The 21,508-nt window shown below is 39.9% G+C and overlaps 1 protein-coding gene across 2 annotated transcripts; it reads right to left on the bottom strand.

The window, feature by feature from the left end:
- Positions 1–3,308: 3,308 nt before the first annotated feature.
- Positions 3,309–10,114, bottom strand: lyl1 (LYL1 basic helix-loop-helix family member). Of its 2 annotated transcripts, none has more exons than XM_034860160.1 (4): positions 9,737–10,114; positions 6,836–8,416; positions 5,321–5,415; positions 3,309–4,600 (listed from the first exon to the last, which is right to left on the bottom strand). In XM_034860160.1, exons 2-4 carry the CDS (start codon positions 7,600–7,602, stop codon positions 4,041–4,043), a joined length of 1,422 nt encoding a protein of 473 aa, XP_034716051.1. In that variant the 5' UTR covers positions 7,603–8,416; positions 9,737–10,114; the 3' UTR covers positions 3,309–4,040. The 2 variants fall into 2 exon arrangements, with proteins under 2 accessions (XP_034716051.1, XP_034716060.1); XM_034860169.1 differs by having other exon boundaries at positions 3,309–4,561.
- Between the last annotated feature and the right edge of the window lie 11,394 nt (positions 10,115–21,508).

The following is a 21,508-nucleotide window of genomic DNA, read 5'->3' as shown; positions in this document are numbered from 1 at the left end:
GGCTACACAAAAAAAGCTCTGTGTTGTTAGCATTTCTTTAAACCAAAGGGCTATTTCACAATACCTAAACAGCGGATTATGCCGGGATTTCCCAGTTGTCCTGGCTCAAATTAGCCTTGACTCGGTTTCACAAATGTAGAGGCACCTAAGTTACCATGGAGATATATTCTGTGAAGCTAGCCTTCTCCTGACCAGGCTAACAGCTAGGGTTTAATAATCCCGGGGCCTTTTTTGTTCACTCAATGGTTTTACAACAGTTAAGTTAAGCACTGTTATTATTTAAAGTTGTCACCATTTCTAGAATTATTTGTGTGACGTGTCACGGTTACTTTTTATGCTAGATGAAAACTGCTGAAGTTGCAAATGTGTTTCAAATGAAGCCTGTTACTAAGGGCAATACATACAATGCTGTACATGTGTGTTTCTATAGTGGACCAATGCACCTAAAATTATTTGAGTTGATTCATTTTTTGTATTCTCTAACAATAAAAGATCATGTTTGTTCCTCTTCCATGTGAATTATATTTGCCTTTCTTAGCACACAATTTGTGTTGTCCAGTAAACTGGGACTATAATTTGGAAGGATTATACAATTTTTAGAACAAATCCCAATTGTTTAATCCTCCCAAATCATGGTTTTTGTTCACTGAACCAATATATATAGTGTAGACTACTGTGCATGACTACTGTAAATTCCTGTAACAACAGGGAAAGGCCTCCTCAGTGGTTTTGGACCTTATATTTAGCTTGGGGGAATTTATCGCATAATTATCCGGCCTTTTCTTTCCTGGTTTGGTTTAAACACGTCCCATAATCGCAGCCCAATGAAGCCGTGTCAGGCTCACATTCTGACTAGAATCTGAGTATGACCACGTCAGGCTAGTGAATAGGCCTTTTTCACAGAACAAATTTTGAATTGTTACAGAAGGAGAGGTCCACACATATACGATACAATTAATGGTGGCTGAATTTCATTAAAGTGCTTCCGTTTCAGGGTTGTCCACGCTGGCTCATTGGGACACTTAAATAGAACAAAGACATTGTTATAGCAGCTATAATTCCTATTCCTATCATAATAATAACGTATTAAATGACAATATGTGAAAGGGTTTGCTCGTAATTATGAACTTTTAGAGAATTCGGCTTCATAGAGCTTTATATTAAGTTTAGCTCATCAGCTCATTGTTTTGCTTTATAGCATTTTTTCAGCTGCAGCTGACAGCTTTTGTTAGTAAAAAGAAAAAAGCTCTATAAACTCACTGTACACCACCTGCTCAGCGCCAAACAGCAGACAGACATAGCAACTAGCTGGTGAACATGGTGGAGCATTTAGCAGCTAAAGAGACATGTTCTTTTGAGAAGTTGGTCAAGGCCACAAACAGAGCGAACATAGAGTGAATATTGGATTTAGGTTCATCAGGTGACCAGAAATACAACCCAAAATGAATGATAATGTTGCTCTGTAACTGCTAGATATGTTAGCAAGTGTTTCAAATTCACCATGTAAACTAAAAGGGTTATGATATGCATATATCTTTAATAATCATAATCTTTCATAAATTGTTTAATAACTCCTATCAACACAGCAAATCACTTATGTTGCTACGAAAACCTGGCTAGAACTTTAGTGTCTGCAATTACTTAATTACCCTTAATATGTGTGTGACCCCTGCCTCAGTCTGTAATCCTTTCTGTGGTTTTATAAGGAAGCAGGAGGGGGCAGATCAGCCTGGCACAGCAGAGCGGGCAGAGTCAGCCATAGCAGCGTTGTGAAAGCAGCTCTTCCTGTTGTGTGGTCCCTAGACCGTGTGTAGGGCTTCCCAGAGCATCCTGGTGGCTGTATTCTTTTTTTGTTTTTCCCCCTCTCTCTTTCTCAAATGCAGTGGCTTCCACCAAATATGTCCAAACACCAATCACTCTCTCTCACGCACACACCCACACCCACACACACACACACACACACACACACACACACACTACCCTTCCTCCAGGAAACTCATTGACCGTCAATGAGACAGCACTAACTGTAGGCGTTCACTTGATAAAAGGCCACTTGATAGAGCCGAGCACGCAGGCAGAGAGAAAGCAGCGCTATTGCACAGCTGCAACTAACCCCGAACTTCCCACTTATGCAACACCCCACCACCATGCTGAACCCCATCTCTAACTGCATCCCACATCCACCCTGACCTTCCTCATCCAACCGCACAACTGCAATTGTTGCTGTTACATAAATCTTTTGCCTCTTGATAGCTTTACACACATACAGAATGCATGCTAAAACATGCAGTGGTGGAATTTAAGTGCATTTACTCATGTAGGTCTACTGTACTTATCTACAATTTTTGAGGTATGTACTTTATACTACTTTTTATGCCATTACATTTATTTGACTTTAGTTAGTTGTAACTGCAGATTCAGATTATTAATTAAAAAATATAAGTTAATACATTATTGTTTGATTTAGATATTCAACAGTAGATACAAAAACAATAATTTGTAAGCAAGTCTGTCAGTAATTTCAATTAGCGCCACCTTCATCAACTGCAACATTAGTGGTGTACACAGTAATGAATAATGTATTTGACACAGAATCATCTCAGAAGCTGTCACTGAAAATTGTTTGTAAAAGGGCAGATACTTTCAATAAAAACACCTGACAGGTGAACCATCTGTCTATCACGTCAGCCATTCTTGTTTTTGAATGAACAGCCGCGGTTGTGACACACCATGGTCACACACATGTATTATATGGTTACACACACCTAAACCACTCCGGTATCTGAAAGTAGCTCCGTACCGGACGGCGATTGGTTTGGTTAAATGGTAGTTCAGACACAAACACATTAGGCTCCTTGAAACCTGACAAAGATAGAATTTTGTGTAATATGTGATCCAGAGAGTCTCGCATGATCTCGTGATATCGCCGTGCAAGGTAAGTATGGCTTCCTTCTTAAAAATAACCATTATTCATCTGTCAGTCTGGTGAACTACAAAACCGATAGAGTTTGGCTTTCACTATTTTGCCCATACCTGAATAAGGTAGCAAGTTGTTGTGTTAATCTATGTAGTTAATCATGTAGACTTGTTATTTTTTTTAAATAAGCATTGACATTTAAGTTGACCTAACCGACAAGCATTGGAAAAATACCTCTAACATCTGATGGTTACTATGATCATCTCACACTGAGAACACTTTGAAGATACACAAATGTTCCCTAAACATTTGACAAACACAGCAAAACTTTTGGATGTGTTGAGAAATAGTGCTGACAAAGAGCAGTGGAGCGCAATAAGAGGATGTCAAATAAGGAACAGCAAACTAAAACACACTTTATTTCTGTCCGGTACAAGTGTGTCACAATGTCAGGGTGGGACCATGGGCCCTGCTTCTCTGTAAAACGGCAACTTTAATTCATGAATGCATTACATGCTCTTCTTTGCAGACAAAATATAGTATTTATATACTTTTATTATTGTACTAGGGCAATGCAGATTGTACATATCTGAGGCTGGAACATAACATCTGTTTTTCAATGCTCTTGTGAGAGATTTACCATTTTAGGAGTCTACAGAGGCAAAGCCAATTCAAAATCCTGAACAGGTTGACTAAAAAGAGATTGTTAGATTTTTATCATTAATCCAAATGGACAATCTTGTTACATTTCCAGGATCCTGTTTTGCAAAAATCTACGTTGTGCATCCACAATGTTTGACATTGGAACATTTGGACCTTACTTAGATTTAAAACATGGTCAAGTCTATTTGAATGTTCTGTGGTGTTTGAATGCCTCACTACTTTCCCCATAGCACAATTTAGTCTTTTACTAAAACAGAGAGCCTTACCCTCAATGTTTGCACATCACCGCAAAAAACAGAGCTAGTCAAAACTATAAAAAGTCTCTGAAATTCTATTTTACTACTTGAGAGTTGAAGAGAGAATCATACTGGCTCCACAACCCCTTTTGGAATCTGTCAGTGATTGTGTCTCCTGTCTGTCAGTGTGACATTTACACCTCTTTGTTTGCTGTCTTTTGGTGTCACCGCTCATCATTTGGGGCTGCCACCATCCGTATCTGACTTTTGACCTTTCCCAGAATTCCATGTGTCACCAAAGAGGTCTTAGCCCCAAAGCTTTCCTCGCTGTCTGTGTCACCATAGCAACTGGATGTTGCTGGGGAGTTAGCCAGAGCAATTAGCGAGTCAGTTGAGTCTCTGTGGACTGTGGTGGGACGTGCTGAGGATGGTGGGGTAGCGTGGGACGGAGGTGGAGTGTTGCACTGAAAAATACGGTTTTGTTTATTACTTTCCAACCCAGTGGTGCTGCTCTTGTCCTCAACTGAGTCCCTGTTCTTGTCCTGTGCCTGGTCATTGAGCAGAGTGACCAAGAAGTTGATGTACTTTACAGCCAGACGGAGGATTTCATTCTTGCTGAGTTTCTTGTCGTGTGGGTGTGTAGGAATGAGTTTTCTCAGCTCAGAGAAAGCCCCGTTTACGTTCTGCTGTCGCCAGCGCTCGCGGCTGTTGGTGAAGACACGGCGAGCGAGTTTCTGAGGTGGGCCTGTTAGACACACATAATCACTGTCTGAGTGTGCAGGGCCTTAAAGGACATAAAAGAAGTTGGTATATATATTATTATTGTCAACAAATACCATTAAAACAACAACAATGGAATGATCCTATTATTGTAATGTGTTGTGTAGCCAATGCCTGATATGTCTAATGCCAAAATGTTCACAGTTCAAAAACTATTATAACAACGCTGTTGCACCGGAACATCTTCAGTCATTCCAATGAACATATGCACTTAAGTTGATTTTGAGTAAATACCGCCTTGCTGCTGTAAATACTCACTAGAGCACCAGGTGTATTAGGTGTATAGGTGCACCATACTCCTGTTTGAATAATGTTTATTTAAAAACACAGTTCCTTACTATTTTAGGGAATTATTTAAAACAAATCTAAATATATATCTATGACCCATTTTTAAAACATTTGTGTCTTCAGCCAGAACAACTGTGCTTGGGGCTGAAAGCCAAACACAAATTAAGGAAGTAGAAACGTATTGAGAGATGGACTTACACATCATTGCTGTGTTTTTTTGTTTCGTAGAACATGCTGAGCATAAGGAAATTACAGTTTATCTTTAAACTCATTATTTTTTGTAAACATCATCATACATTCAATATTAACCTTCTCCAGGATCAGTGCAGCATTTCCATAATCAGAACAATTTCAAACATGCAAACATTTACATACAGTAATTATGGCTGTATCAATATTGATGTCTCATTCTTTATTTGGTCACACAGAAACTCACAATCATTGATCTCTGCCTCAAAGTGTGACGAGGTTCTTCTCTTGATCCGGCTGTTGATGACACCGTAGTTTCCTCCTGAGGGACCCAGGTAAGAACTATTGATAAAAAACATAGCAAAATGTGACATTTGTGTAACTGCATTTACAATCAAGTGCAGCTAAATATGTAAAAAAAACAGTTATTCCAGAATCTCTTCTTGTAAATATAAAGAGTGGTTGCAGAACTCAAGAAGATGAAGGAAGCCATTAACTGCGGTGTGATTAGGTTTGTGGCGTTGATTGAGTGTGCATGCAGAGTTTTAGCCCAGTTTCATTAAGTCTGGTTAAACTGATTTTACTTCAGGGGGATGGAATGGATCAATGCTTCCTGCTACAAACACACGAGAGAGAAGTGAGGAGGGGATCTTATTCCCAGACCTCCACGACAGATGGGAAAACCTTAGATGCAGATAAAAAGTCCTACTTTTACATAGATGATGTACCTTTGCTACGGAATGAAACTGTGAGGAAAATCGTTTTCATCATAGATGAACAGTAGGAGGGCTCTGATAATATCTGCAAAGAAAGGCCTTTCTTCATGAGTGTAAGCTAAGAGTAGCCAACTCTTTGAGCCCAAAACAACTTTAAGAGATCGGTTTTGTTGTCTTTTGTCAGTTCAACAACTAAATTTAGTTGCAATTAAAAGTGGATGTTTGGTTTGGAAATTGATATCTTCATGTTGTTGGTTGCACACAATAAAAAAAACATTTATAATGGAACTTGCATTTAGCGCCCTATGTGTCCTGATGAGTAAATGTAGAGTGTGAAATGTGAGATCCCTTCATGACAGCACACATCCTGCTGTCAATGCCACATAACCGTGCAGCATAGCCACAATTGATCTCAATGGGAAGTCGTGAAATCGCAGCAGTTAAGGTTTCATATGAAACAGAAATTTGCTTCCAACGAGGTGGCCTCATCATCACTAAGGAAAGCGTTTTTTATTTTATGGTTAAGAGTTCCACATCTGTTTGTATGCCTGCTGAAATAGAGGTGCATGAGCATGTGGAATCTTCATCTATTTGATATACTATTGTATTATGTTCTATAGAGAGCTGAAGTTTTATTACATTTATTCAGATTATCATACAGCATAAAAATGCAAACTCCAGAATTGTTTGAATTTGTCATGAAACTGACATTCCACCAACAAGATTATTTAATTCACAGCTCATACAGATACAATCATCAGTGCTGTCTGCTAATGTTGTGGTTCCCATCCTTGGGGTCAGGACCCCTCAAAGGGGTTGCAAGATTGAGAAATAGCGTGATGATGAACTGGATAAGAAATATAGAAAAACACAAAAGTACATTGACTGTATTCTAACTTTTCACCAACCTTTTTTTTCTTGTGGAATAGAAATTTTGTTTTTGTTTCTTTACGACCCAAAATTATTCAAATAAAACAATCTGAGAAAGGAAGAAAATCATTCTGCTTAGCGCTCACTGAAGAGGGTCTATATAAGCCGGATCTCACCTAGTGAAGAAGGGGTGTGCAGACAGGTACTGCTGAGGCAACAAGGGTCCTGGGGAGGGAGCTGAATGGCCCCCAGAAGCTCCAGGGCTGGCCACAGGCAAACAGGACAGCTGACTGCGGCGAAGGTCCCCATGGGGCCCATGTAGGAGACTGGGAATTGGGTGGAGGGCAGTCAAAGGAGTATTAGGGAGCGGGAGAGGGGGTTTGCTGTGACCGAGGCTGATGACTGGAATGTTTGGAGGAAGAGGAGAGGATGATGAAGACAAAGGAAAGGATCTGGTGGAGGTTTGAGGTGGTAAATTGCACAAGGAGGTCTTGGCTGGCGCCGGGAGGAGCGGAGGTGGAGAGGAAAGAGTTGGGGACCCCTTGGCTGAAACAGAAGGGGCTGTGGTGCACAGTGGTCCTCCTCGCTTCTCCTCCTCCTCTTCCTCCTTCGCCTTGGTCTCCATGACAGTGGGCTCAGGTGCAGTAGCTGTCCCTACATTGTGACTGGTTAACACCGTTGCCTTGACGATGGGGGACTGAATCGAGCCAGCAGAGGGGACATTCGTGTGTCCCTTGTGCCCTGACTTGTTAGCAGGACACAGGCTGTTGATAGAATGCAAGGGTGCTAAAGGCCTGTTTTGGAGAGGACTTTGCTGCTCTACGGAGGCACAGGATGGGGGAGAGGAGGAGGAGGAGGAGGAGGAGGAGGAGGAGGAGGAGGGGGGGGGAGTTAGGTTGGTGGGTGAGGAAGGTGGGCCAGTGGGGTTTAGCTTCTCCATCATGGTAGGAAAGACTCTCTGGGGATCCTCAGTAGTTCCAAAATTCTGTTCCTCCTGGCTGCTCAATGTATGTCCTGTGAGAGTGTGTCACTGTGTCTATATATAAATATATGTATATGTGTGTGAGAATAAGTAACATATTCATGTGTACCACCTGCAGTATGTCCTAAAGAGCCCTTTAAATCTGTCCTAACCAAGTGTATGTGTCTTTTACTTATATACTTCTTTATTTCCTCTCCATGTGTTCTGCTTTCTTGCAAATAATGCAATGTTTTGTTGCTCTACCTCACTAGAAATGTGTATTTTTCTCCGGCCAACCTACAACCCACCAGTTGTTCTTATCTTTGCCAGGGTCAGCATGTGAGTCTTCTATCTGTCATTTCAGTCTATATTTGCCTCGGATTGAGCTGTAGCTGTCTTCTGCTCCAGCCTTATTACCCATCGTTGCCGCCTCTGCTGGCTGTGAGTGTGAGTAAACGTGAGCATGTATTCATTCCCTCACTTCAACATTACAGATGGTCCCAATGGAACAAATGTTTCAGTCCTTGCAGTCTTTAATGGAGTAGCCCTCCTGTGGTATCGTCTCTGGGTGCAGCGTGGAGCCCGGGTGGTTGTTGCGGTCTGATCTGGAGTGGATTTCTCCCACAATACATCCTGAGCAGCAGATTCTAGGTTTTGAAAAAGTCTCTAGTGGCTGCTCTTTAGGAGTCGGTCTGTCTATCTGTCTGTCTGTGTATAATTTGAGGATGTGAGTCAAAATCCTTTTAAGCATTCAGAACTTCCCAGACCCCTGAAGATTGGATTTATATCAAAGAGTCTGTTGAACAAAATAAAAAATACACACTCAGGATATACTGTATATTTGATGTATAGAGATGAACATTTTGTAAAAGGTCATGATTTGCAGATAAAGCACCACAAGAGCAGTTGTTGGGTCCCTCAGTGGACGCTGGTCTACAGTTTAAAATCTGAGTTTGATTAATAATTTACAGATTCATCACATACTACTGCCCTGGGTTGATGCTAAAATGCTGCATATCAAGTTAATTCACGGTTGTTCTCTATTTCTTCAAGGAAGGAGACGTTTGTTTTTACTCTGCTCTGCAAGGCGTTACACTCTTATGATTTCTCAGGTTTTGCAATCGCAAGTGTTCCTGTTTTGTCTTTTCTAGTGGTCATGACTTTATTTTGGACATTTTCCTCTTTCACAACGATGTGCGGACAACACATTCAGGTAGTTTTTTATTGTTCAATTTTGCAGCAGTGTTATATTTACAATTATGTTAATATATTGGTAAGGAAAACTAATTGAGAAGCAACACAGAAGGAAAGTTACAGATGAATATTTAAATGGTCTCAGCTGTACATGGCTATTTTTTTATTAATTAATTTTTCTTTTCCAAAAACAAAACAACTCTCACCACTCGTATACTTTGTTAAAGCATAGATGGTATAGCATTTTAATTTTGGTCAAGGTTGCATTCTCTAGCACATTTCTGCACAAGTTAATTACAAACCTTTATGCTACCATATTGCATTGCAGATGATTCTTAATTATAATTTTTATATACGTCCAACAGTTGTTTTTTCTCGTTATTGTTGATGTTATTGCCTTAGATAATTGTTTAAGCCAAATGCAGAATATATTGTATAATTTTTACTGTAGCCAGTAGACTGGTTAAGAAATATATATATGTTAAGAAGTATACATGTTTATATATGTTGGGGCGCTTGGATAGTTTACCAGGGAGAGTGTGTGCCCCAAGTACAAGGCTCAGCTCTTGTCGCAGCGACCACAGGTTTGACTCTGACTTGCAGTCCTTGGCTGCATGTCATTCTTCCTCTCTCTCTCCCCTCTTTCATCAGCTGTCTTATATAATAAAGGCCTAAGATGGTTAAAAAATAGTCTTTAAAAAAAAATAAGTTAATACAGTAAATGGCCATCCAAAAAGCATCTGACATGGTGTGATATTACATTTTTATCTTCATCTCTTTACTAATAAAAAAACCATATTAACTATTTTGTTATTACTTATGTTATATATTTATACATACATATTTTTTTTTATAATTGTTGAGGCAGCAAAGCCATTCATGCACTACTGGCTGCATACATATAAAATAAACAAGTACTTACAGATACATTATGATATCCAGTGTGGCTCGTCTGTCTGTCATGCAAAATCCGTTCAAGTGATCTGTAAACGCACGTGTTGTATCTCCTCAGTGTTTAACGCCCTCCTCCTCTTCCTCCAGCAGCCTGTCACTGTGTGTATGTCAATCTCTAAGGTCACAACTGTCTGAACCCGCTCAAACTCTTCTCATATTCTGTGAATCATTTTAAAAACTAATAATTAGATATATTCACATAAGTCCCAAATATTCACAAAGAGGTGAAGTTAGAATTAGACCGTCCAAAGGTATGTATTTGTTTTTTCGTCGTGAAGTTGTTCCTTTAAACAAAGACACACTCAAAGCATGCAGCCCCTTAACCATATGTCAATCTCACCTCTCTCTCTCTCTGTCTCTCTCTCTCTATGTCTCTCTCTCTCTCTCACACACACAGTCCTGTCTATCCTTCCTTCTCCCACTTTCTTCGCCAATAAGTCACAATGCTCAAGCTGGTTGCCAGGCGGAGAGCTCTGGTACTGGCAAGTGTGAGATGGGGGAGAGAGAGAGAGTGAGAGAGAGAGAAGGGTGAGAGAGGGAACCATGTTGCAAGGAGAGTTTTCCGCTCGCCGCTGGACAAGAGGATGTGCTAGTACAATATGGTGGCTACTGATAAGAGCCTCAAAGCTGCCTGTGGCCTGTAGATAAGGAACCTCCACCACCCCTACTCCCCTCCACCGCACACACACACACACACACACACACACACACACACTAGACTGGTCAGTCCTAGACTTTGATGGCATCTTGACTGTTTCCGAGAAAATATCAATATAATAAATAGACAATAGTATACTGCATGCACATACACATGCTTCTCCACACACACATATGGTGGATGTTCATACATAGGCAATGCCAAAAGGCCCTTGGGGAATCAGTAGATGAATATCTTAAACAGTCTGCTATTAATGGTCATTTTTAGATTTTGATTGTTTGCTTTGAATCTTATGAGAATCGTATAATGTGTCTTTGTGGCAGCATTATAAAAACACATGATCTTTTATTCTGAATTATTTAAGGCAAGTTGATGTAATAAAAAAGGTAAGGAGAGACAAAAATATAAATGAGAGATGAGGAGAAACTATTCCTAAATGGAGCTTTTCCTTTATTATAGTTGATTGTCTTATCCTGGTTATAATCCCAGGATGTCCATTAATCAATAAGTCGATCAACACAATATTTATTTTTGTTTGTGTGTGTGTGTGTGTGTGTGTGTGTGTGTGTGTGTGTGTGTGTGTGTGTGTGTGTGTGTTTGTGAGCGTGTGTGCATGCGGGTGTGCATGACGGCATGGTACAAACACAAAAGATCTCTATTCATTGGACTCGAGAGATTTTGGGCAGGGGCTTTTCTGTTGTGACATCAGAGCAGCACACCTGTGTCACTGATCTATGTCACGTCATCATGGTAACAATCCTCTCCATGAGCTCCCAAACTTCCTTCCTAAATTTATCTTTCACTCTCTCTCTCTGTCAACCTCAGGGTCAGCACCTCTTTTACATTCGCTCAGTCATTTCCTTCTTAGACAGACTGAAACACTAACATTATAAAGGCTTTACAGTTACGTGACCTTCAAGGTCCTGGGAAAGAAAGAAAGCAGTTTGCCGAGCAACTGCTCAACAAATCTGTCATCGCCTATATCATCATCATTATCATCATTGTGATTTGTTTTCATTATGGTCATGATGATCATCATCATTGTCAACAATAACTGCACTGTGGTCTGAATATGCTGAAATAATAGTACAATCCGGGTTGAAACAGTGTCATCTATCGGTCTGTCACACTCTTTTGCGTCCGGCAGCTGTGGTTCCAGTTGATCGCACTCTGTGTGCCAGAATAAAGTTGCAGTGGCACGGCTGGGCCTGCAGACGTTGCATGAATTTGCCTGTGACATATAAAAAGATACGCCAAGGGACAGAGACAAATCCTTTGGGAGTAACTTTTGTGCTTTATGTGATACTGTTAAAAGTAATATAATTTGATATTGTTACATTGCTGTTTTATCAGTACATTTTGGTTCTTAAAGGTGTTTGTGCATCTGGCTTTTTGGGGGTTCATTCAAAATATGACTTAAATGCTTTTTTCAGTGATTTTAATTATTTGGGGCTATATTGTGTATATATGTGGCTACTTCTAGGAAATGTAATACATAAAAATAAATAAATTTACAAAGTCAAGACAAAATGATTCAAACGGGTCCTTGACAGAAATAAGTCTGACTTAAAGCTAAAGTTGTGCTAAAAAACAATGAATGTGGGGTAAATATGGTTCATCAGATGCTAAACAAAGACAAAATAAATGCATAAAAACAGGGCGACAATTGTCCAAACTGAACCCCCCCTTCTTACTGTAAAAACCTGATTCCTCAGACTCTCAGTTATCTGGGCAGTTCCCTCAAAAGAGAAAAGAGCCAGAAGACAAGTCGTTCACGCTCTCATTTATGGCTCAGTGTGAACACCCAAACTGTAAACAGGGAATAATAATAGAACTAAGCGATAACAGACAGCTTCCGCTTTTCCCTTGAGTGAGGAAGAAATCAAGAGAGGATTGTTTTAATCTCAGAGCCTCGCTGTCACGCCCTCCTCCTGGCTACCTCAAAATACCTCTTGACAAATGGAGTATCGATGAGGTAGACATTGTGAATAAGGAAAGTAAAGTGTGTGTGTACTTTTATGTGTGAAAGCCAGTCAGGCTATTTGTTAAAATACCCTTGAGACTTAACAGAAAAACAAATGTAAAGGTTCTTTCCCTCTTTGTGTGTGTGTGTGTGTGTGTGTGTGTGTACACCAGCAGAAACAACATTGATCTTCTTGCTGGGCCAGTAAGCATGTGTGGGTGATGAGTGGGAAATGAAAAGCTTGTGGCCTATTCGTTCTTGAAAGAAAGTGCCAGGTGTTAAATTGCAGTCCAAGAACCAGAATAAAATACTAACTGATACAGTTTTTAACACAGGTTAAGAATTTACTTGTGGTGGTGGGTAGTGCAGGATGTGACGGCGCGCATGTGATGGCTGGGTTCAGTAATAAACTTGTCAGACGAAGACTTATGGACTATTTATTAAAAACAATGACTACTTAACATTAACAGATAATTTAGAAAGAAATTACTATTTACATATAAAACAAATCAAACTAAAAGATGATACAGACACAAATAAAGTGTAGCCATGTGTTTTGTCAACTAAATCTAGTTGGTTTGACAAAGTTTATTGTTCAGCAGATAAAACACTGGAATACCCGGAGCCCAAATGTTATATTAATAATCGTAATACTATACCACGAGTCGAGGATATAAGTTTTATTGGGCTTGAGTCCACAAATACAAAAGGGAGAGAGTAAGAGAAAATGTTCGGTTGGTGGTTAGCAACGATTAGCTCCAGTTAGCTCCATTATAAAGATATGGAATGGAGGAGACCTCTGCGGAGAGGGTTAACAACCAGACTCTGATAATGAATGGTGTTTGGGGAGCTTTCACAGCAGTGTGGCCGCGGCGTATCTACAGTTTATTAGTACAGTAAATCCCACGGCAAAACCCCAAGCAGCATGCTGTTACTAGCTAGCCTGTGGGCCCAAAGTGTTAACGCTGTGTCATGCATACGGTGCGAGACTTCATGAGGGGGAGGGGCTGGAGGCCACCGGTCTGTGTGCGCTGTAAAAAAAACAACAACATGTTGATTGGAAAAGAAAATGTAATTCGCTTTGAATGGGCGGTTGTCAATCTACCGCCCAAATAGAACCTATGTACAGGAAAAACATGTTGTTGTTCACTTCAGTGAGTGAAACTGCTACAGTCGGAGCTTGGGTCAAGCATTGAATGATTCGGTGAAAATCTTTGTACAAATCTTTTTAATGAACTGATCCTAGTCATTCAGTGCACTGAAAAGAACGATTTTGCCCATCACTAGTTGTAGTAAATTGTGAAAACAGGTTTGCCTCATTTTGTCTTCTTAGCGGTGAGGCCCTGTTAAGATATGGGAAAATAGGTAAGATTGTTCTGCATTAAATAACTTTATTTTACATCTGCATGTATGTGTGCCCATAGATACACAGAGAGAAAAAAAAAACTTCCATTACAACCATCTTACATTAATTCTTTGTTAATTATTATGTCTCATTTTGATGTTTGAGCTTGTGAGGCTGCAGCTTCATAGTTAGCGTTCATTTAGCTTCTGTTTAATTTAGTTCCCAGGTTACATGTTTGCCTTTGTTTCAGTAAACCTTTTGTAAATAATTCCTCCTTTTTGCATGTACTCCAGCTTATCAACCTGGTTCTTCAACATCCCTTTTAAATGGACGTACAGTATTTACATGTAGTACACACACATACACACACACACACACACACACACACACACACACACACACACACACACACACACACTCCCCAAAGTGGGCTCCATGGCCACGTTTCCTCCACGTCATGTCAACACTATTGTGTGCCGAGCGATAAAGATCACTGGAACATAATTGTTTAAGGCAATATTCGCAGTGCATTTCATGGAGAAAGTGACAAACAATGCTGCGACCGCTGGCCAGGACAGACGTTCTCTCTCCTCCTGTATTTATTTTTCCTTATTGTCCTGGAGACTGGCCATCCAACTACAGAGAAGGACAACAAGAAGATTTTGAGTTAATGTGGGAGATGTAGGACAAAGCATGAGGATTGGTTGTACGCATTTTCTAGAATCTGATCCTACATACTTGCCTTAATGTGAAAGAGGCTGATCCACCTAATCGGGACAGCTGGGGTTGGCTAAATTAGAGGTGGCAAAAGGAGCATGTTGCAATATAGTGACATTTTAATAATTTCTACTGTTTATTGATCCCCTGTGGGTAAATTACAATGTACACTCTGTTACACTCTCACACTCTGCCACCCCAATACCACCCTATAGTATTAGTAAAGAGATTTATTTTTAAATGTTTTGTGGGATATTAAAACGCCCACATTATGCTGATTTTCTGGTTCATAATTGTATTTTGAGGGAGGGGAGTTTACATTATTTCATTTTCAAAAACACCATATTTTTGTTGTACTGCACATTGGTGCAGATCCTTATTTCTGTTTTGTCTGTGTTTTTTGGTCTCTGTTTTAGCTACAGAGTGAGACTTCTCACTTCTGTACTATCTTTGTTGGGAGTCGCCCATGCGCAGTAGCTAGGTGTGGATCACATTAGCTAGATAACTTTCTCCAACTTTGGTCAGTCCAAGGCATGATTTGCTGGGAAACCTCTTCTAAAACGAGGGGCACTTGTGGAATACCTGCAGAACAGGGATATGTGAGTAGTTCTTTTGTTGATTATGTGCGCGTTGAAGCAGTGTTTTGCGATTGAGAACAAGTTAGCATGCTAGTGCTAGCATGCTACAGTTAGCCAACTCGTCTCGGCTAGTGACGTAGAAAAGTGTTACGATTTTGAACAGCTCACCCGGAGACTGAAGGCAGAGGACCTTCAGAAACCGTATCTCACTTAAAACAGCATGGATAGTTTTTACCCAGCAGATGTGTCTGGAAGTACCAGAGACACAAAATTACATCCCAAATCCCAGAAAAAGTTTTACTTTTTCATAATATGGGCACTTTAAAATAATATATCAAATGTAGATGTTGTGTGTATATATAAAAAAAATTAAAACCAAGGTTAAGTTAATAAATGAATTAATTAATAAATGAAATTAAAAAAATTAACAAAATTAGTGGAAGTGGAGGTGCATTACTGCGGCATTCACACCACATACATGGGCAAGTTGATTTTATTTGTTGAGCTAGTGAAAGAGTAAACATTTGGACTAAAACATAGTTTCTAGCATGCCATGTTTTAAAAAGAAAAAGTTATATGGATGAACAATCTGCATACCTATGCATTAGTTCAAATCAATGATCCCAAATTTAGTACTCCACCAATTTAACATTTCACTCTTTTACATGGTTTGATTTATTGTACGATGGACAAAAAGAACAAGATTTTATTCTCACAACTTCTTCTTGTCATAAACCTGGTGCTTCCATTACCCACAATGCAACTCAAGTGCAGACTGTTGGGAGATTATGCTAGTAGCAGCTGATGTTGCCATGAAATGCTGGCCTATAGCAGAGCTCAGGAGCAGCTACAGGGGTCTGGTAAACTCACTTCTTTACAACTTCACACCATCAATAGATTTTTTCTTTTTCTTATCTTGTAGTCAACCAACACTGACTCAAGTGACATCACCTGGGGACATTTATCAGACTTCATACAGCTCCGTCTGGAGCCACAAAAGGCTTTACACATTTGTATCACATACGTTATGCAGTAGAACTCTCAAACACCTGTAAACAGTCTTTGATGTGTAAAATTGGAGTTTCCCTTTTAAGTTAAGAGGGGAAGCGATCATTTTTGAGTCAAGTATATCCGCTTCATCGAAAGCAGATCAAACAAATTATTTAGCTCTTCCTCATTACTGCCCTGAAAAATCAAGGCCCAAACATTTTAGATGTTTTCTAAGTAGACATCAAGGACCTTAAAGTTCATGGTGATCTTGATTACTGTAACAGCACCTCGTATGCTGTCAGCCACATGTGGACGGTCACACATTGCTCCATTCCCAGGATGCACCTGGCCTGAGGCGAGCGGGCGGACGTGGGGGACAGCTGTATCCTGTGCACACTTCCTGGTTTGGCAGAGCAGAGGGGGAGGTTGTGGTGGGGAGGAGAGGGGCGGGGTGGAGGCGGGAGGAGAAGGGGTGGAACAGGCCTTTTCCAAACAGGATATATCTGCCACAGCCACAGGTGTGAGGGTGCCAACGCTCCTCATCCCCATATATACATTTTTTTTGTAAAGAAAACAAAAATTCTACCAATTTGAAGGGAAGGTTATATGATGACGGTAAGTGGAAGAATAAGTAGAGAAGGACAAGATGAGAAGTTTATAGAGGAGAAAGAGAGGTTGGGTAGAAGGAAGTATGGAGGAGAAGGCTCGTTTATTGTCTCAGAATAGATTCACCTGGCCGGCCGGTGGGCTAATCAGAGCATAATGGGTTCAGTCAATAGTTTCCTTGATCGCACACATACTGTACATTCAACGTTAACAGTTGAACAGGAGCCGGAAAAGCATTATGGCAACGTGTTTTAAGTCAGGAGTATAACAGTGATGATGTTTCATTGCCCCACCCTTCGGCAGTTATAAACCTTTCAATTATATAAAAAAATACTGTACAGTGGGGTTCGAAAGTTTTGGCACCCCAGGTAAAAATTTGTATTGATGTGCATAAAGAAGCCAAGAAAAGATGGAAAAATCTCCAAAATGCATCCAATGACAGATTAGACATTCGTATAATATGCGTTTGTACTTGCTTTTCTCACAATCCTGCGAGCGGTTCTGTCCGATATTTTTCTTGGTCTTCCAGATCTTGCTTTAACTTCCACTGCTCCTGATGACATTTCTTAATTACATGTAAGTTAAAGAAGATATAAGAAGATGTAAGATGTTGGCATCTGAAAACGCTTTGCTACCTTCTTGTAGCCTCCTCCTGCTTTGTGAGCGTCAACTATTTTCAGTTCCAGTTTTCTAGACAACTGCTTAGATGAACCCATGGTGCTGATTGTTTGCACAAGGTCAGATGAGTCTGGGCATTTAAAACCTTAAGATTGACATCCCCTGGTCTTTTCACATAGGTGAAAAGTGGATAATAAAACTCCTTGTGTAAATGTTCTCCTATTGCTTGGGTTTTGTTCAAATTTGCCCTATTAGTGCCATATTTGCCCCTACTCCTTATACCAATATGAATTCAATTATAAAACGATAGCCTATATGCTTTTAAATACAAATACTAAAAAACAAGAAGTTGCAATGCTAAAGTGTGTGTGTGTGTGTGTCTGAGCGCGTGTGTGTGTGTGTGTGTGTCCGTCCAGTAAATTCACACCCTTGGTGCATATAAATGCAGAAAAGATGAGGAGACACACACAGTCGAGAGGCTGTTACTCTCACTGGGAGGACTTGTCTGAATCAGTTGACCTTGAGGCCTCAGTCTAACCTTTGACTCACCTGCGTTAGATTACGTGCAGAACTTTACGAGTGCTTTTCAAACAGCCCAATTGCATCCACTTCCACTTTTGGCAACACAACTACAAATATTTCCAAATGAGATGAGTACTGACAATAGTGTGTGTGTGTGTGTGTGTGTGTGTGTGTGTGTGTGTGTCCGCCCTCGGGTCACAATGACACTGCGCGGAACAACAGCGTATTGTGTCTTCCTCTCTCATATTTCTCACCATCAGCACTCCCGCCATCCAAATTCCACTGGTGTGTTCACAGCATGGCGGAGGGACTGACTGCCCTGTTGTCAACCCCCATCCTGCAATAATAGGAAAACTCGCATCACTTTTCCACTTTCTCGCTCCCTCTCTCTGGAATTGATTGTTTTGTATAATGCCTGCATGCAGTTTGCTTTCTTATCTGAAATGCTTTTGTTGTTCATAATGTGTTTTTCTGTATAAGGGTGGAGGTTGGAATGCATTTGTGATGTAACAACCAACTTTTCTCTTTTTGCACATTACCCTGTATGTGCCAATGTATGAAAATGCCAGGTCCAAAGGAGAAATAATATCTAACTGTATCTGTCATTGTGTGCCTGTGACTCATTCTGACATGTGAAGTGTGTTACATGAGCTTTATCTTTATTTTCACGTACATTAAATTAAATTTACAAATATTAATGACATAACTTCTGCGTATGGCTTTCGTGGATAATAAATGTTATTGTCTGGTTTTTGATAAAACAACGATTAAGCTGCAGGCATGTAGGTTAAACTGTTTGATCAACATTTTTACACAAACTGTTTCATGTTTTTATGAAAGCAAAAACAGCAGGCTCTTTTACACAACCTTGATGTTAAGGTATATTTTGCAATGCTAATTTTATTTCATCAAACACATATAGCATATGTGACCATTTTGTTTCAACTACATGGGGGGGAACTTAGGTTCCCCCCTATTTCCACACTTAATTTCTACATTAGTTGAAAGTTAGACATGGTAACATGTTTACAAAAATGTGCTAGCCTCAGTGATAGGCTAGTGTCCTCAGTGGTAGCTGCGGTCCTGTTTAGACAGTCTAATCTGTCGGCTACACTGAAGCAGTTATGATTTAAGATTCTTGCTCATGGGCACCTCAACCTAGCTTGGAAATCCAGACCAAATCCAAAAGGATTAAGGGTCTGGCATTAAGTAATGAAAGTGACGTAACCAGAACCCCATGCGTTTAGGTACCAGCGGAGTTAACTGGTGGATTAAACTGTCTTCATCTGTTTAGGTCGCCAATTGAAGGCATGGGGCACTTATCTCCACATATTCTGGGATTGCTCTTGTGTTGGTCAGTTCTGTAACAACGGGGCATCCAAAATATCTGCCCTGACTAATGTACCTGTTACTGTCAATGTTTTGATCCTGAGCAATCTGTCAGCCCCTCAGCTCGCTAAAACAAAAAAATGTGCTGGATTTGCTGGACTCACGGCTGCTAAGAAAATTATTGCAACCCGTTGGAAACTGCCTCAAGATGTGTCTATTTGTACATGGACCCTTTCTTTTTTGGATGTTGTACATTTGGAACTGTCTACAGCTTGCATAAATGGAGTGCCAGAAAAAAACTTTCTTGTTTTTTTCACACTTGGTACAGCATTGCTGACTCTTTGAAGGCCATGTTGTAAGGCAAGGCAGCTTTATTTGCATAGCACAATTCAGCAACAGGGCAATTCAAAGTGCTTTACACAAAAAAAGTTTAAAAAAAAGTAAAAAAAAATAAAGGTTGTAGGCTGATTGAGGCCTTCTTGCTTCTATTTGCGCACGTTTTTGGTCCCTTATCTTGTTTCTGTCTGTGTGTGTATGTGTCTGCCTGCGTTTTTGCATCTCTGTGTCTGTGTGTGTTGTTTGTGAGCTGCAGACGTCGCTTTTGCTTCCGTGTTTTTGTTGTGTTTCCCTCCTTCCCCTCTTTCTTTCTGTGTTTAAAAAAAATTTGTATTGGTCCTGAAACACGTTCTCATGTCTCAGCATATTGTTTGTTATTGTTTGTAATCTTGAAATAAAACATTTGGTAACAAAAAATACTGTTTAGCTCAACTCTGGCCCGCCTATATCAGATACACCGATGTGATTGGTGCAGCTCGGCTACGAGAGTATAGTCAACGAGCAGCATTACTCAATGCCAGAGTAACTCATTGAGTAACTTCAAATTGTGCTCTCGCAAGAACTCTGGATTTCCAGGTTAACCTTAATATGTAAAGTAAGTTCTGCTCCTTCACTTTCTTTACTGTCTTGGTCTGGAAAGTGTAGACTAGAGAATCCACTTTTGAACCGGCTTTTAAAGCAACACTGGAGAACACTTCCCACTTGGGAATTGTCTGGCCCACTTGCATAGTGCGGTTATAGCTGGTAGAGAGGCGCAAAGCAAATGCAGAAGTGCCATTCACCCTGTTAAAAATTGATGAACCTCTAAAACGATTTTGGAAACATTATTTTAAGTTACAAAAAGTTCTCTAGTTTTGCTTATAGCCTGCAGAGGTACTTCTTTTTGTCACCCTCTACAATAGGGGTGTGAATCTTCACAGGTCTCACGATTCAGTTTAAGTAGGATTATCCTGTCAACAAGTTAACACAATTCAATATCCCGATTCATCACGATGCACAAGCTTCTCAAATTTACTTTATTTTGCTGTACATGGTTTTTATCAACAGATTTAAGCAGTCAGATATATGTGACCATCCATTTTTATTGCATCTGCTCTTAAAAAAACACTTTTCTGACTATAGCGGAGTCTGAACACAACAGACAACAGGCAAAAAAAAAAAAGCAGTGACCAATAAAATTAACGAGAAACATTAGTTGGCAATAATCAATTATTGTATGTCATTGCATCAATGCAGAATCATCCACCTCCGCATTGCGATGCAATGATTAATTTCAACACTCCTACTCTACAAAGGACAGATATTTTTAATATTTTGTCCACCACATTTGTATCAATGAGGTGAGGCTAAATAACAAACAATATAATACAATATGGTTCAACAGCACCACAAACTGCAGCCTCAAAAATGATCATACAGTTAAATCGGATCTTCTCTAAAACAGTTTCAACAAAAACTGAACATTAACCTTCATGAAGGTAGCATTTATTGTAGGTTTGTTGCATCAGACTGCATTGGTTTTAGCTACATGCATCTCATAAACTGGCAAGTCAGTATACATTTTTGTCTGATGCATAATACTTTTTGTGTTTTTGTTGGCTTCCCACTAGATGGTGACAAAGACTAAGTATTAAACTTATAACTTTCAAGCTGCTGCTTGATTATTTAAAGTGACGTGTTTTCAACCTTTTTCTGTCCTTTATTTGTAGTACAGCATGCTAACTTCACAATGATCATTGTCTTTATGTAATCTGTATTTAATAAGAAAATAAGTTGTCATAAAGAGAAAAACTAAAGTCAAACCACTGTGTAACGTATCAGTAGATGTACAATATAAGTAGGCAATAATTAAAATACAATGACAACGTGATCAATGCACATCATGTACCCAAAGCAAATGTTGAAAATTGGTGGTGCTCCTTTAATTTAGTACTCTTTCAGTTTGAAAAGTTGGCATGTAAGTTATCATCCTAAGTGTCCAGCTCTAGTACCTTTGTATCAACTTGGTAAAACTGAATTTTTGTCGCAGGGGGCAAAAACCTTAACCAAGCAACTTCACATTTCCCTTCACTCTCGGA

Source organism: Etheostoma cragini, chromosome 2 (assembly GCF_013103735.1).
Source record: "Etheostoma cragini isolate CJK2018 chromosome 2, CSU_Ecrag_1.0, whole genome shotgun sequence".
Taxonomy (NCBI): domain Eukaryota; kingdom Metazoa; phylum Chordata; class Actinopteri; order Perciformes; family Percidae; genus Etheostoma; species Etheostoma cragini.
This window is presented reverse-complemented; position numbering and strand designations above follow the sequence as displayed.